The sequence below is a fragment of the Arachis ipaensis genome, chromosome B5 (assembly GCF_059453495.1).
Source record: "Arachis ipaensis isolate K30076 ecotype BB chromosome B5, ASM5945349v1, whole genome shotgun sequence".
Lineage (NCBI taxonomy): Eukaryota > Viridiplantae > Streptophyta > Magnoliopsida > Fabales > Fabaceae > Arachis > Arachis ipaensis.
In genome coordinates, this window is record NC_142440.1 from 157,507,279 (window position 1) to 157,520,719 (window position 13,441).

General features: G+C 37.6%; 2 protein-coding genes across 2 annotated transcripts; one reads left to right on the top strand and one right to left on the bottom strand.

Annotated features, from left to right (window-relative positions):
* Window positions 1-133: 133 nt before the first annotated feature.
* On the top strand, window positions 134-1,754 carry LOC148566371 (uncharacterized). Its single transcript, XM_088487673.1, has one exon. The coding sequence runs from the start codon at window positions 134-136 to the stop codon at window positions 1,643-1,645; it is 1,512 nt and encodes a 503-aa protein (XP_088343799.1). The 3' UTR covers window positions 1,646-1,754.
* A 6,368-nt stretch (window positions 1,755-8,122) lies between these two features.
* On the bottom strand, window positions 8,123-10,873 carry LOC107644809 (RHOMBOID-like protein 2). Its single transcript, XM_016348736.3, has 5 exons — window positions 10,411-10,873; window positions 9,794-9,957; window positions 9,486-9,649; window positions 9,061-9,311; window positions 8,123-8,426 (listed from the first exon to the last, which is right to left on the bottom strand). The coding sequence occupies exons 1-5, from the start codon at window positions 10,743-10,745 to the stop codon at window positions 8,312-8,314; spliced, it is 1,029 nt and encodes a 342-aa protein (XP_016204222.1). The 5' UTR covers window positions 10,746-10,873; the 3' UTR covers window positions 8,123-8,311.
* Window positions 10,874-13,441: the final 2,568 nt, after the last annotated feature.

Consider the following 13,441-nt stretch of genomic DNA (forward strand, 5'->3'; position numbering starts at 1 on the left):
TTATTATTTTTATTTTAAAAAAAAATAATAACAAAAAAATAAAAACACAAACTAAACGCATTGTTAGTTCAAAACGTGATCCATTCGAAAAAACCCTAGCAGAGAAAGAGTACGTACTCCGTACTCAAAGAGAATGAGAGAAGGAGAAAGCGGGGGCGAGCGGTTGAGGGTGAAACACGGTGAGGAAGATGGCCATGCCATCGGAAGAGATAAGGGGGAGAGCGTGGGTGGGTGTGTATCCGGTGTTAAGGAGGGTTCTTCTCGAGAGGGGTTAGGAAAGCCATCCAAGGTCTCTTTTAGAGATAAAGTCATTGGTGCAGAAAAGTCTAAGGCCTTTGCATTAGTAGGGTCTTTATCTGGGGATGGTATCGCAACGGTGACAGGTAAGCAGGGTGATTCTCGTCCACCAAGTGTCAGTTTTACCAAGGAGGCAAAGAGCTGTCTAGCTGAACCTTATAAGGAAGCCATCGTGATCAAGGTGTTGGATAAGTATTATGGCTACACGGCTCTCATGCATAAGCTCCGGATAGTATGGCGCATCAAAGGAGGGTTTGATTTGTTGGATGTGGGATTTGGATATTTTTTGGTTAAATTTGATATTGCTGGGGATCGTGAGAAAGTCATTCTTGGTGGCCCGTGGTTGATAGACGGTCACTATGTTGCAGTAAAGCCATGGGATGTGGATTTTAGGCCATGCGAAAAATCCTTTGGATCAACGCTGGTATGGATTCGAGTCTCGGGACTTCCAATTTGGTGCTACCAGGAACAAGCAATGCTGCGAATTGCTTCTGCAATTGGGATTCCGATGAAAGTAGATTTGGCTACTAAGCTCGCAGAAAGAGGAAAATATGCCCGAGCTTGTGTTCAAATTAATCTTGAGTTGCCTGTAATCAAACATATTATAGTGGAGGGTGTGACTTATGAAGTGGAGTACGAGAGTTTACAGTTGATTTGTGCTACTTGTGCACGGTATGGGCATGATAAATCGTTGTGCATGGAGAAGGAGTCCTTGGAAGGAAACATAAATTCCTTTGGTGATGGAAAAAATAATGAAGCCCCAACACTAGTGCCACACAACAATCATGAGATTCAAAAAGAAGTTGAATCAGAAGCTCGTGATTTGGGTGAGAAATTAGGAGTTGTTAAAGGGAATGATGTGGTTACGGAATCATTGGCTCCTCACGTGCCTGATGGTCTTGTTAATGAGGCATGCATGGATGATGGAGAGGGCTGGCAACAAGTGCTGCGTAAGAAAAAATTTACAATGGGCCAGTCATCAGGTTTGAAGGACCAAGATGGAAAGCAGCACAAGTTTGGTTCGAGAAGGGTTCCAAGGCCCAATTTGCATGGTGATGGAGGCAAATCAACTGGCATTAGGATGGGGAAGCAAGAAAAACATGAAATTGCGCCATCTCCATCGCGCAGAACTCCTGCACGTCGTGGAATTTCTCTACGGAAGCGTCCTCGGCCTTCCTCCTTGCAGAACTCGCCAGTTGATAAAAATGGTGGCACAACGGAGGAAACCTTAGTAGATGGAAGCATGGCAAGTGCAGTGTCAGGGGGTCCAAAGGTGGCAATTATTGAGGATCAGAGTGTGCCAGTACCGCAGGACAAACCACCTATTGAGGTTGGTGATTCTGTTTAGAGTTTATGTTCTTATTTATTCTGTCCCTATTATTTATGGATAGTTTAAATATGATTGTTTGGAATATTAGGGGTGCTTCTAATAAGTTAGCCCGGGTGCATTGTAAGGAACTTGTTAGGAAATTTAGACCTGTTTTCTTTATTGTGGTTGAAACTCACTCCCCTTTTCAGCATTTAAAATTATTTTGGGAAAGGTTGGGGTATCACTCTGTTGGTATAGTAGAGGCACAGGGGCATAAGGGAGGTATTTGGTTTCTATCCTCTATGAAGGGTGTTTGTTGTAAGTTCATTGATGCTTTTGATCAGGGTGTTACTGTTGAGGTTCACTTTGATAATTTAATTTGGAGGTGTAGTGGTATTTATGGCAGTCCTCAATTTAATAAAAGGGTTCTTCTTTGGGATTATCTTGTTGCACAATCCATGGTTTTTCAAGGACCTTGGATTGTTCTTGGTGATTTTAATGAAGTCAAATTCTCTCATGAATCTAAGGGCTGTCAATTTTCTCATCAAAGAGCAGACATGTTTGCTACTTCATTAGGGGATAGTGGTTTGTTTGATCTGAAGACTATCGGGAGGCAGTTTTCTTGGTACAGGAGGGTGAAAAATTATGTTGACGTGGCAAAAAAGCTTGATCGAGTCTGTATAAATAGTAGTTGGTTATCTATCTTTCCAGAGGCTTATGCAGAAGTTTTAAATAGGCTTCAGTCTGATCATTGCCCTATTCTGGTGCGTTGTAAAGGTCGTCCTCAGCCTAAAGGGAATCGACCTTTCCGATTTGTTGCTGCTTGGGCTACTCATCCTGGGTATAAAGATATTGTGAACCAGTCATGGTGGTCTGGTAATAGAGGAATTCATGGCAAGCTTTCAGAAGTACAGAAGAATTCACTAGAGTTTAACTCGAAGGTATTTGGTAACATTTTTGTTAAGAAATGTGAATTAGAGCAGCAGATTAATTATTTACAAAAGCGTTTGGAAGTGGTGGATAGTATTTATTTGCGTCAGAAAGAGCAACAGTTGCTTGATGATTATAATAATACTCTAGTGCAAGAAGAGCTCCTATGGTTCCAAAAGTCCAGAGAGCAGTGGGTAAGGTTCGGGGATAGGAATACAAGATTCTTTCATATTCAAACTCTTGCGCGAAGGAAGCATAATAAGATTCATGGCCTTTTTCTCAAGGATGGAGTGTGGGAAACTGATCCAGAAGTTCTGAGTCAAGAAGCAGAGTCTTTCTATAAAAGCTTATTCTGTCATTTGGATGATGTTGATTTGGGTTGCCTTGGTGATGTGCCTCTTCCTTCTCTGAATGAGGAAGCTTGCAATAATCTTACGGCACCAGTTACTATGGAGGAAGTCAAAACAGCTGTTTTTCACATGAACTCTTTTAAAGCTCCAGGTCCGGATGGGTTTCAAGCTTTCTTCTTCAAAGAATATTGGGAGATCATTGGTCTTGATGTTTGGAAGATGGTTAAGCAGGCATTCTCCGGTGTTACTCTTGATCCGAGAATGTTGGAGACTTTACTGGTTCTCATTCCAAAGGTTGAATCACCGGTATCTATGAAAGATTTCAGGCCGATTAGTCTCTGCAATGTAGTTTACAAGATCATCACGAAGGTCCTTGTTAATAGGCTTCGTCCTCATCTTGCAGAGATTGTTGGCCCGCTTCAAGGAGGATTTATTCCGGGACGAGGAACTCCTGACAACATCATTATTGCTCAAGAAGTCCTCCACTTTATGAAGAAGACTAAATCAAAGAAAGGCACACTGGCCTTTAAGATTGATCTGGAGAAAGCTTATGACAGAGTTGACTGGAGGTTTTTAGCTCATACCCTTAAGAGCTTTGGTTTTCCTATTCCTACACTTAATTTGATTATGAATTGTGTCACTGCTTCTTCCTTATCTATTCTTTGGAATGGGAGTCGTCTGAATGGCTTTACTCCTAGTCGAGGTCTTAGACAAGGAGACCCTATGTCACCCTATCTTTTTGTGTTGTGTATGGAGCGACTGGCATGCTTTATTAGTCATCAGGTTGATTTGGGCTTGTGGGAGCCGGTTGCTATTTCTAGAGGGGGACCAAGAATATCCCATTTAATGTTTGCGGATGACTTGCTTCTATTCTGTAAAGCTACAAAGAGACAAGTGCAAAATGTGATGTTGGTTTTAGAGACTTTTTGCAAAGCATCTGGGATGAAGATTAATGTGGAGAAGTCTAAAGCGCTTTGCTCCAAGAATGTCTCTGCAACAAGGAAAGAGGTTTTCACTGGGGTATCCTCTATCAGATTTGTCCAGGATTTGGGCAAGTATCTTGGAGTTACCCTTAGCCATTCTAGAGTGACTCGTTCAGCTTTCAATGGTGTCCTGGATAAGATTCGGAGTAGGCTAGCAAGCTGGAAAGGGAGTTTACTCAATCGGGCTGGTAGACTCTGCTTGGTTAATTCTGTTGCCGCTGCTATTCCCACGTACCAGATGCAGGTCTCTATTTTTCCCAAAGGAATCATTAGTAAATTGGAGTCTATGATGAGGAATTTTCTTTGGAAAGGACAAGTTGATGGAAGAGGATTGAATCTTGTTAGTTGGAAGGTACTGGTTACTCCAAAAAAATATGGAGGTTTGGGGATTAGAGATCCTTATTGTGTAAATATTTCTCTTCTTGGGAAGCTAGTTTGGACTTTTTTCCAGCAGCCAAACAAGCTATGGGTCCAATTATTGGATGCCAAATACCGATCATCTCTATATGACTGTTTTAGTTATCCTAAGAACAAGGACTCTCCCATTTGGAGGTGTCTTTGCAAGGCTTGGAAAGTGTTGAAGGATGGGTTTGCTTGGTGTATTGGAGATTTGAACCAGAATTTTTGGTTTTCTAGCTGGAGGAGAGAAGGACGGTTATCTAATGAGATGGATTATGTCCACATTTCTGATTCGAATCTCCGGATACAGGATATTTGGTCGGTTGGTAGGTGGCATTTGGATACTCTTTATTCTCCTTTATCTCAAAATCTGAAAGATAATATTCTCTCTTACAATCCAGATGAACAAGCAGGTCCGGAAGTGGGTTGGTATTGGAGTGGGTCTGCTGCCAAAGTCTATGACTCACGCAATGGTTACTTGTGGTTGTGTAAGCAGCTGTTTGGTTGGGAGGAGAGGGAGAATTGGCTTTGGCTTTGGCGTCAGCTTGTTCCGGAAAAGCATAAGTTTTTGGCTTGGTTGTGTCTTAAGGAGGCTCTTCCTACTGCAAGTTTTCGCTTTAGAAGAGGGATGTCGTCATCGGATAGGTGTCCAAGATGTCTTTCTAGCCAGGAATCGGTTATACATTGTATTCGGGATTGTCCAAAAGCTCAGCTTGTCTGGCAAAGGTTGGATATTCCTTGTCATCCTTTGGATTTGAAGAACTGGTTCTTGTATCATAGCAGAGAGCACCCGTTCAAGTTCTTTTCGGGACTTTGGTGGATATGGCGAGCAAGGAATAACGACATCTTTAATCCCCATGAAACTTAGCCTCCGGAAAAAGTCATTTGTCTGGCATTAACTTCAGAAAAGGAGCTTAGAAATATTTTTGAATTACAACGTATGTCCCTTCCCTCTACTCTAAATGGTTTTTGGAATCCCCCATCCATTGGTACTTTTAAGATTAATTGTGATGCTAGTTATTTTGGTTCGGGTGATAGTGTTGGTTTTGCTTGTGTTATTAGAGATTGTAATGGGAGCTGGCAAAGGGGGTGTTTGGGAATGATTGAGAGTAATAGTATTCTTCAAGGAGAATTGTTTGCTATTTGGAGAGGATATCTCTTAGCTTGGGATGTGGGTCAACGAGATGTTATTTGTGAGACGGATTGTGTGGAAGCATTTAATCTTGTTACTCAAGATGGTTTTGGGTTTATTGATCCACTGGTGCTCAAAATAAGAGATATCATGCATTGGAATTGGCGTGTTGACTTTCGTTTGATTATGAGAGATGCAAACACGGTGGCAGATACTATGGCAAAGATGGCGATGAAGTTACAACTTTCGCATGTGGAGCTTCTTTCACCTTGGAAGGAGTTTAAGAGTAGTCTTAAACGGGACTGTCCCTCTATTTAAGCAGTTCCTTGTTTTGTTTCTTTTGTTTTTCTTTGTTTAATTTATTTCAGTCACCAAAAAAAAAACGCATTGTTAGTTATGTGAAAATTATGGTTAAGGTACCTATATATTAGGTTAAATAATTGAATAATGTTGAGAACCATCAAAATTATTGTCAACAATTAATCATTAATGTTTAAAGTCAAGGGTGCGAGAATCGAATCGGTCAATGAACTGGTAGAGTAACTGATTTAATGGTTCAGAAGTTCAACCGAGATTCAACTGAGATTCAACCGGTTTAACTAATTATAAAATAAAATTATTAAAAATTTAATATATAATTTTAAATATTTAAATTTAATGATTTTTAAGTCGATAAAATTTAAAATTTTACAATTTTATCTAATTATCCATAATTTATCATTAAAAGTTTACAAACATCTTCAAATATCAAAATTTATAACCAATAAAAATCAAAATACCCATAAATGACAAATCTAAATAAGAAAAATCAGCATAAACAACTCAATCAGAATAAACAAAGAAAAATTCCAACATAAATAATGGAGTGAAGCTCTGCACCACAGCACCATCAACAACTCAGATCAGAAAAATAAACAACCAGAATCAACAAATCAGAAAAATCAGCATAAACAATTTAAAATCAAAATCATAGCATAAACAACTCAGAATTGATTCCAGCATAAACAATTTGGCGCATTAAGTTGAATTGAATCAAGTCAGTCCATGTTTATTGCTTAAGACTTTCTGTTATTGTAAATGTTACTCTCATTCATCAATGCAGTTTATTTTATTGTTTACCTCAACTTGGTGAGTCTACTTTTTGTCCATAAGGTGAGGCAGGCACCATCAATTCATGTTGGAAAACACTAAGCAATGCATGAAAGATGTATAATATAGGATTTCTAAATCATGGAGTCATGACAATTAATCAAATCTTTTACTTTTGAACAACAGCAAAGGTCCTAGGTATGCAGGCACTTACCCTTTTTGCCACCACTTCCATAAAATTTCCAGCCATAAAGTACAAACTAAATATAGGATGTAGCTTCAACATGAAAACTCTGTTTTGTGTTTCAAAAAGTGGTGGGCACAAGGAAAACTTTCAAGTAAATATATTCAGCAAGAGAAGCTCTGATTAACATTTAAAAGAATGGTATGACTTGAACATATTTATAGTTATATATACAACATAGGTGACAATATACTAGAACATCAAAGATAATGCTACCATTTTATGCTATCAACCACTGCCTAAGGTCTTAAACATTCTTCAACAGATGCACTTATTAGATTTTAAACCTTCAATCACTTTGATCCACTCTTCAATTCTGTTTTCTATTTTGCTATTGCTAGGGTTCTTTGTTCCCTTTTCAGTTTCAGAGGAGAGGAGTGGGACTGGGCTGCGTTGGGGGATTTGGGATTTTATGGTTTTTTTTTTTTTTAAGGTATAAAACACTGCCGTTTTGGAGGAGTGCACTGAACCAAAAAAAACCTTTAAAAAAACTGGACGGTTCCGGAGATTCACCGGTTAACCGCCAGTTTGACCGATTTTTTAACTAATTTTTTGCCAAACAGTTTATAAATCTAACCGAACCAACCTATGATTACTGGTTAACCCGATTGAACTGACTAGTTTGGTTCGGTTTTCAAAACAATAAAGCTAATATGTAATTTTTTTTATTTATATGAATTTAACTAATACGGACACACGATAAATTTATTATTAGTAGAAAGTTTTAAATTTTTTTAATAAATATATTAAAAAATTATATTTTTTATATTTTTAACAAGAAAAAAATTAATTTATAATCTTTTTTTTTTACCAAAGATATGAGACTCGAACCCGCAACCTTTTAATTGAATATGGAGAGACTATGCCATTTGAGCTATTACTCATTAGCAAATTAATTTATAATCTTAACATGTAGGCTGGAACATAAAATATAAACCCTATTTATATTTCACAGCTTTTACACTTTATAGTGATATATTTTGGTAGCTACAATTCAAGCATCTTGTCATCATTTCACACGGGAAAAAAAATAGCGGCTCTTCATTCACTGAACCAAACCTCTCATATAACCTCTCATACTTTCAAGCAAAACCATTATAGTGTTAAGAGTGTACGGTTTTGGTTTTGGTTTTAAGAATCGATTATTATGGTTTGAATTTTGTGCAATTCAGTTCGATTTTAAGATTCATATATCATATATGTAATAAGTTTAGGGTGACATGATTTGATGATTGTTTAAGTTCCATACACGTTATAAGTTTTGGATTAGATGATATTAAGTTTAAGTTACTTGTTAAGTAACAAACTGAAAAATGATTATACACATTACTAGTGTAAATTTCAGCTTTCTGTAGTTAAAGACCCAGAAGACTATTGGAAAATGAATTCATGTACAAATAAATTTCTTTGCATATAAAATAGAAGAGTAGAAGTATTCATAAGTCCACATAGTCAAACCATTAGTCAATTTTTAAAGACATTAGCAAAGAAAATAAAATAAACGAATTTCCCAAGCTATTAATATAACTATACATAAAAGAACAGAAACAGGATCATGCCCCCTTCAAACCTTCATTATTAACTGTCATTGCATTTCCATTTAGAAGTTGGAACACATGTTAGATAGTGACACCAATGGCAATGATCATAGCCATTGTCACCCCGGAATAGCATCACCAAAGCAATCAATAACCTGCAATCCAACCACTTGTGATATAACTACAGAAGCGCATGAATTAGATCAATCACAAACTATTAAAATCACAGCAAAGCCAATGATGGAATCAGCATTGGTTGGTAGAAAGTACATTAATCAACAAGTAACAAGCTTCACAATGTTCTACTAAATAGAACTCGTTCTCCCTTTTCCAAGAAAGAAATAAAAATATGGGTAAACTACATTAACCTCTTGTAAAGTTAGGCAATACTACATGCACTGCCCTTGATTTGTCATGCCTATACTAGTTTACCGGAGGGCAAGTTAGTGTCATCTTCTTAGGGAAGCCTTTTCCCATTAAATGACATCGGCTACATGGACCAAAGACGTCACTACGTCGTGTCCATGCATTGGAAGGTGACGAAGTTTTGCGTTAGTTGTAGCAGGCCTAACACAATTCTACATAGATCCAAAGATGTCATTGCGTAGTGGCCATGCATTGAGCAAGTTAATGTCATGTTTTACAAAACAAAAGGGACTAAGTGTTTTATAACCTAAATCTTAGGGAGATTAGTGTATATTTTTCCAATTAGAACGATGCTGTTGGTAATATCGCCTAAACCACTAAAAACAATAACATTACTAATAAGTATTTTAGAAAGGAGCTCACCCAACAATCAATAGAACAAGAGAGATAAGCCATAGAGCATATTGGTAAGCCTTGTATTTTGACTTGAAGCGAACACCAGAAGGAAGACGCTGCTGCTCTAGCCAACCGTATTGAGGACGAGGAAGAAAGATAAAGCCAAGGAGAAATCCTGTTAGGAATCCCCCAATGTGAGCAAAATTATCAACATGGGGCAAAATGCCAATGGCAAGATTGATGACAATAATGACCAAAAGTGAGAGTAATGCAGCAGCCTACAAAATGCAGAAGAAGAAGAAAAGTGAGTCAAATGAAAATTGAGCCTACTGTACTATAAACAGAATCAAGTATTGTTTCAAAACTAAGTCCTTTGAATGTAATTAACTCTTCAACTTAAAGAACTCCTAAGCATAGAGAACAGATAAATAAGACTGGACCAATGTGATCACCTTGTTGGTATAAATAGTCCAGTTAGTAATAAGTTCCGAAAGCATTGCTCCTAGAAGTCCAAAAAGAGCACCAGAAGCACCAACAGAGATATTGTTTCTAATAAATAGAGACGAGAGCACACTCCCACCAAATCCAGACAACAGGTAAATGATTCCTATCCTCACTGCGAAATATAAATGAAAATGTTGGATATAGTCATCTATAGTGTTGATCTTGAATAACACAAACTAAAGTTCAATGGTTTTATCTATGTCTTTCTTTAGAAACATGATGATCAAAATAACCCCTTCGGGAAAAGGAAGCATACCAAACCCGAATTGTTGTTCGAGACGAATGCCGATAAAGACCAAGCTCAACATGTTTGCTGCCAAATGAACAACTCCGGCATGTAACCAAATGCAAGTGATAAGTCTCCATCCCTGATGATGATTAACAACACTATCCCATTGAAGGGCTCCCATCTTAGTCAACCTTCAGAAATCAAAAGAAAACAAAGTAGTTTCAATCAATAAAAGTCCTTCAGGAACATGATTAGTTGATTACTAGACTACTCCACAACTACTATTATCAGTAATTCAGATAACTGCAACTTATTATGCCATGGAAAATCCAATCCTCTTTGTTCAAGTTTTCACAAGAGGATTGAGCAGCAAAGGACAACATTCCATTATTTTGAAGACATTATTTTGGAAAACCTAATAAACTCTTAAACATAATGTTTACTTCAAAGCCAAAACACAACCAGAGGAACTTTTATCTAAACTGAAATGCTAGACTATACTACCAAATTGAGATCATGAGATTAATACCAACATCAACAAAAACACAACAATTCCCAAAATAATAATAATAACAACAAACAATGAGAAAGAACAAAGCATTGAAATTGAAGCAAAATTGAAGAGCAGTGATGAGAGTTGTTACGTTATGGAAGAAGGTCCAAACAATGGATTCTCAGAGAGAGGCTGAAAGGAGAATCTACCGAGAAATGTAGCCACACAATGACCCCGAACCCGAATACCAGAATTTTTGTTGGGACAATCATTGATGTACATAGCGACAATGAAAACAACAGAATTGGCAAGAACAAACATAGGAACAAGCCAGGATGTCCAAGTGGTTTCTGAATGATAAAGATGAGAAGCAGTAGTAGAAGTAGTAGGAGCAGCATAGTAGTAATTCCTGTTGGAATTCCGTATCGGTGCCATGTTGTTCTTGTTAGCCCCACCAGCTTCTAGATCTCTGTAACTCCCAGACATGTTAAAGTTGTTGTCTTTCAGTTCTCATTTGGAGAGAGGAAGCGGAAGCAGAGGTAGATTAGATTTGGAGGAAGAGGGGGAGTTACTGTTTACTAGTTAAGTTTGTAACTTGCACACCATTAACTATTAACCAAGTAATTAAAATCAAACCTTCTAAGAAACGTGTGTTCGTGTGCTGTGCCCCACTCCCATTAATCAAAAACATGAGTTTCAGATTTCTAATTATTTTTCTTATAAAATATCATATCTAGTATTATAAAACTTATTATATATTTTTCTGTTTTCTACTCATTTTTCTTTGTTCAAAATTTTCAAACTAATAATGAAGTATTGAACCATCTCAAGCTATTATTTTCTAATCTATAATTCTAGTTTATTAACATTACAAAATATATAATTAGTTGTATTTAAATATATAATTAGTTAAAATATAATACTTCAATTGTATTTAAAAAGGAAGATCCTAAGATTTCTATTTTAGACATAAAGTTCAATGTCCTATCTCATTTTAATTCTTGTTCTAGACAGAGGCTTAGATGACTAATTTTTTAGAGATAATACTTAATTTGGTCCTGAACTTATATACGAGTTTTAATTTAGTTTCTGAGGTTTCAATTGCCTCTATTTAGTCTCCAAAATTTATAAACGTATCTCATATTAGTCCCTGAGACTATTTTTAGTATAAAAACATTAATAGAACGTTGTTGTAGACTATCACATGTCACGTTAAAACTTGTAAAATGATGCAGTTTTGGTTTTGACATTTAAATAGCTCAAAAACGGCATCGTATTACTTATTTTGTTAGGTAAAATTTTAATAAACACCATTTAGAATATTGTTTTTAGGTTATTTAAGTGCCAAAACCAAAACGACATCATTTTACAAAATTTAGTGTGGCATCCAGCTGTCACGACAGTATTCTGTTAATATTTGTACGTTGAAAATTATTTCAAGAACTAACATGATTTATGTTCACAAAGTTTGGGGACTAAATAGAAGCAATTGAAACTTCATGAACTAAATTAAGACTCGCATAAAAATTTAGGGACCAAATTAAATATTATCTGAATTTTGAACGACAGTGAATTATTTACGAGGATTTGTGGTGTTTACCAAGGAGTCTTTGTCTTTGTTGGTCATCATAGTGACGTGGCAAATGGTGATTGGGTTCAAGTTTGGAGGGTTTGTTGAATGGAACAACGTCAACAGAGATTGTAATGTGTTTCACTTTCCGGGAAAGCTACATTGTTTGTTATTCTAATCAAAGTATAAACTCCTTTTACTCTCTAGAACAGAAATTAAACTTCAAATATGGAACATGCCAGAGCATTGTAAGACAACAACTTTAGGAAGAAAAATCGCTGCTAGGGTGGGAGAAGTCATGGAATGCAATGTATTCTCAGCGGGTCCAGGAAAAGGAAACTTTCTTAAAGCATCAGTCATGATAAGGATAGAGGATCCACTGAAAGAAGGCTTAAACATGGGGAGTAAGCGAGATGGTTTAACAAAGGTGGAGTTCAAATATGAAAGGCTGCCCACATTTTGCTACTTTTGTGGCAGGATCGGACATGATGTAGCAAACTGTGAGATAGCAGAAGCAGAAGAAGAGCACACCAGTAGTTCAAAAAAAGGGCTGGGAGCCTGGCTAAGAGCAGATATAATAGGCAATAAGGTGGAGCAATCAGCAGAACAAGAGAAGCCAACTAAAACGGGAGACAAAGAAACTGAGAAAGGAACGCAACAAGGAAAGGGAGAGGTGTTAGAAAAAATGGCAAAGCTAACTATGAAGGAAAAGAGCCAGCAATTCATAGAATACAAGGAAGGAAGCAAAGTCTCAAACAGGGAGAAAGCACCACATCAAACAGCAGATGTTGAAACCATTATCATCGAAGAGACGAACGGAGAGGCTACAGATCAGGGGGAAGAAGACAAAGAAAAAGGAAAGAAAGTAGATAAGGAACTAAAAGAACAGAAGAAGGACAAAGATAAAATAGAGGACGAGGAGGAATCTCAACTTCAGAAAAATCAAAAGAAATGGAAGAGGATGGCAAGAGAAGCTCCACTAAGAATAACATGCCAGAAAACTAAAGAGCCAGAACAAAATAAAAAGAGGAAAGAAGAAGACACAGAAATGGAGGACAGGGAGATGGGAGGCAGCAGCAAACGCTACCAAGCAAGGAGCAAAAATACACAGGCAGAGGCTGCAGGGCAGCCCTGCCAAATCCCATGAAGATAATTAGTTGGAACTGCCGTGGGCTTGGGAACCCATGGGCAGTGAGAGCTTTGAACAAGCTCTTGAAACAGCAAGCTCCCAACCTCATATTCTTAATGGAGACGAGGAGAAAGATTGACGAATTAAATCGTATTAGGAATAGAGGAGGAATGGGAAACATTGCGGGGATTGACTGTGAAGGGGAAGGAAGAAGTAGAGCGGGCGGCTTGGCGGTTATGTGGGATAGCTCTATTGTTTTGGAAGTATCATCAATGTCCTTGAACCATATAGACATGAGGGTAAAAGCAGCAGAAGTTGGACAGCAGTGGAGGATTACGGGGTTCTATGGGAATCCGGATGCAGCCAACAAGAAAAAATCATGGGATCTCTTGAGCTCGCTTGGTCAATCTCAAAACATGCCGTGGTTGGTTTTTGGAGATTTTAACCAAATCCTGGAACAGAAAGAGAAGACAGGGGGACTGC

What these genes read in the sequence shown, in the direction of transcription:
- LOC148566371 (XM_088487673.1), top strand. Translation starts at nt 134, where the DNA reads ATGAGAGAAGGAGAAAGCGGGGGCGAGCGGTTGAGGGTGAAACACGGT.
- LOC107644809 (XM_016348736.3), bottom strand. Translation starts at nt 10,745, where the DNA reads ATGTCTGGGAGTTACAGAGATCTAGAAGCTGGTGGGGCTAACAAGAAC. An exon ending in TTTGGACCTTCTTCCATAAC is followed by an intron (nt 9,958 to 10,410) that starts GTAACAACTCTC and finishes TGATTTCTGAAG; the next exon opens with GTTGACTAAGATGGGAGCCC. An exon ending in CGAACAACAATTCGGGTTTG is followed by an intron (nt 9,650 to 9,793) that starts GTATGCTTCCTT and finishes TATATTTCGCAG; the next exon opens with TGAGGATAGGAATCATTTAC.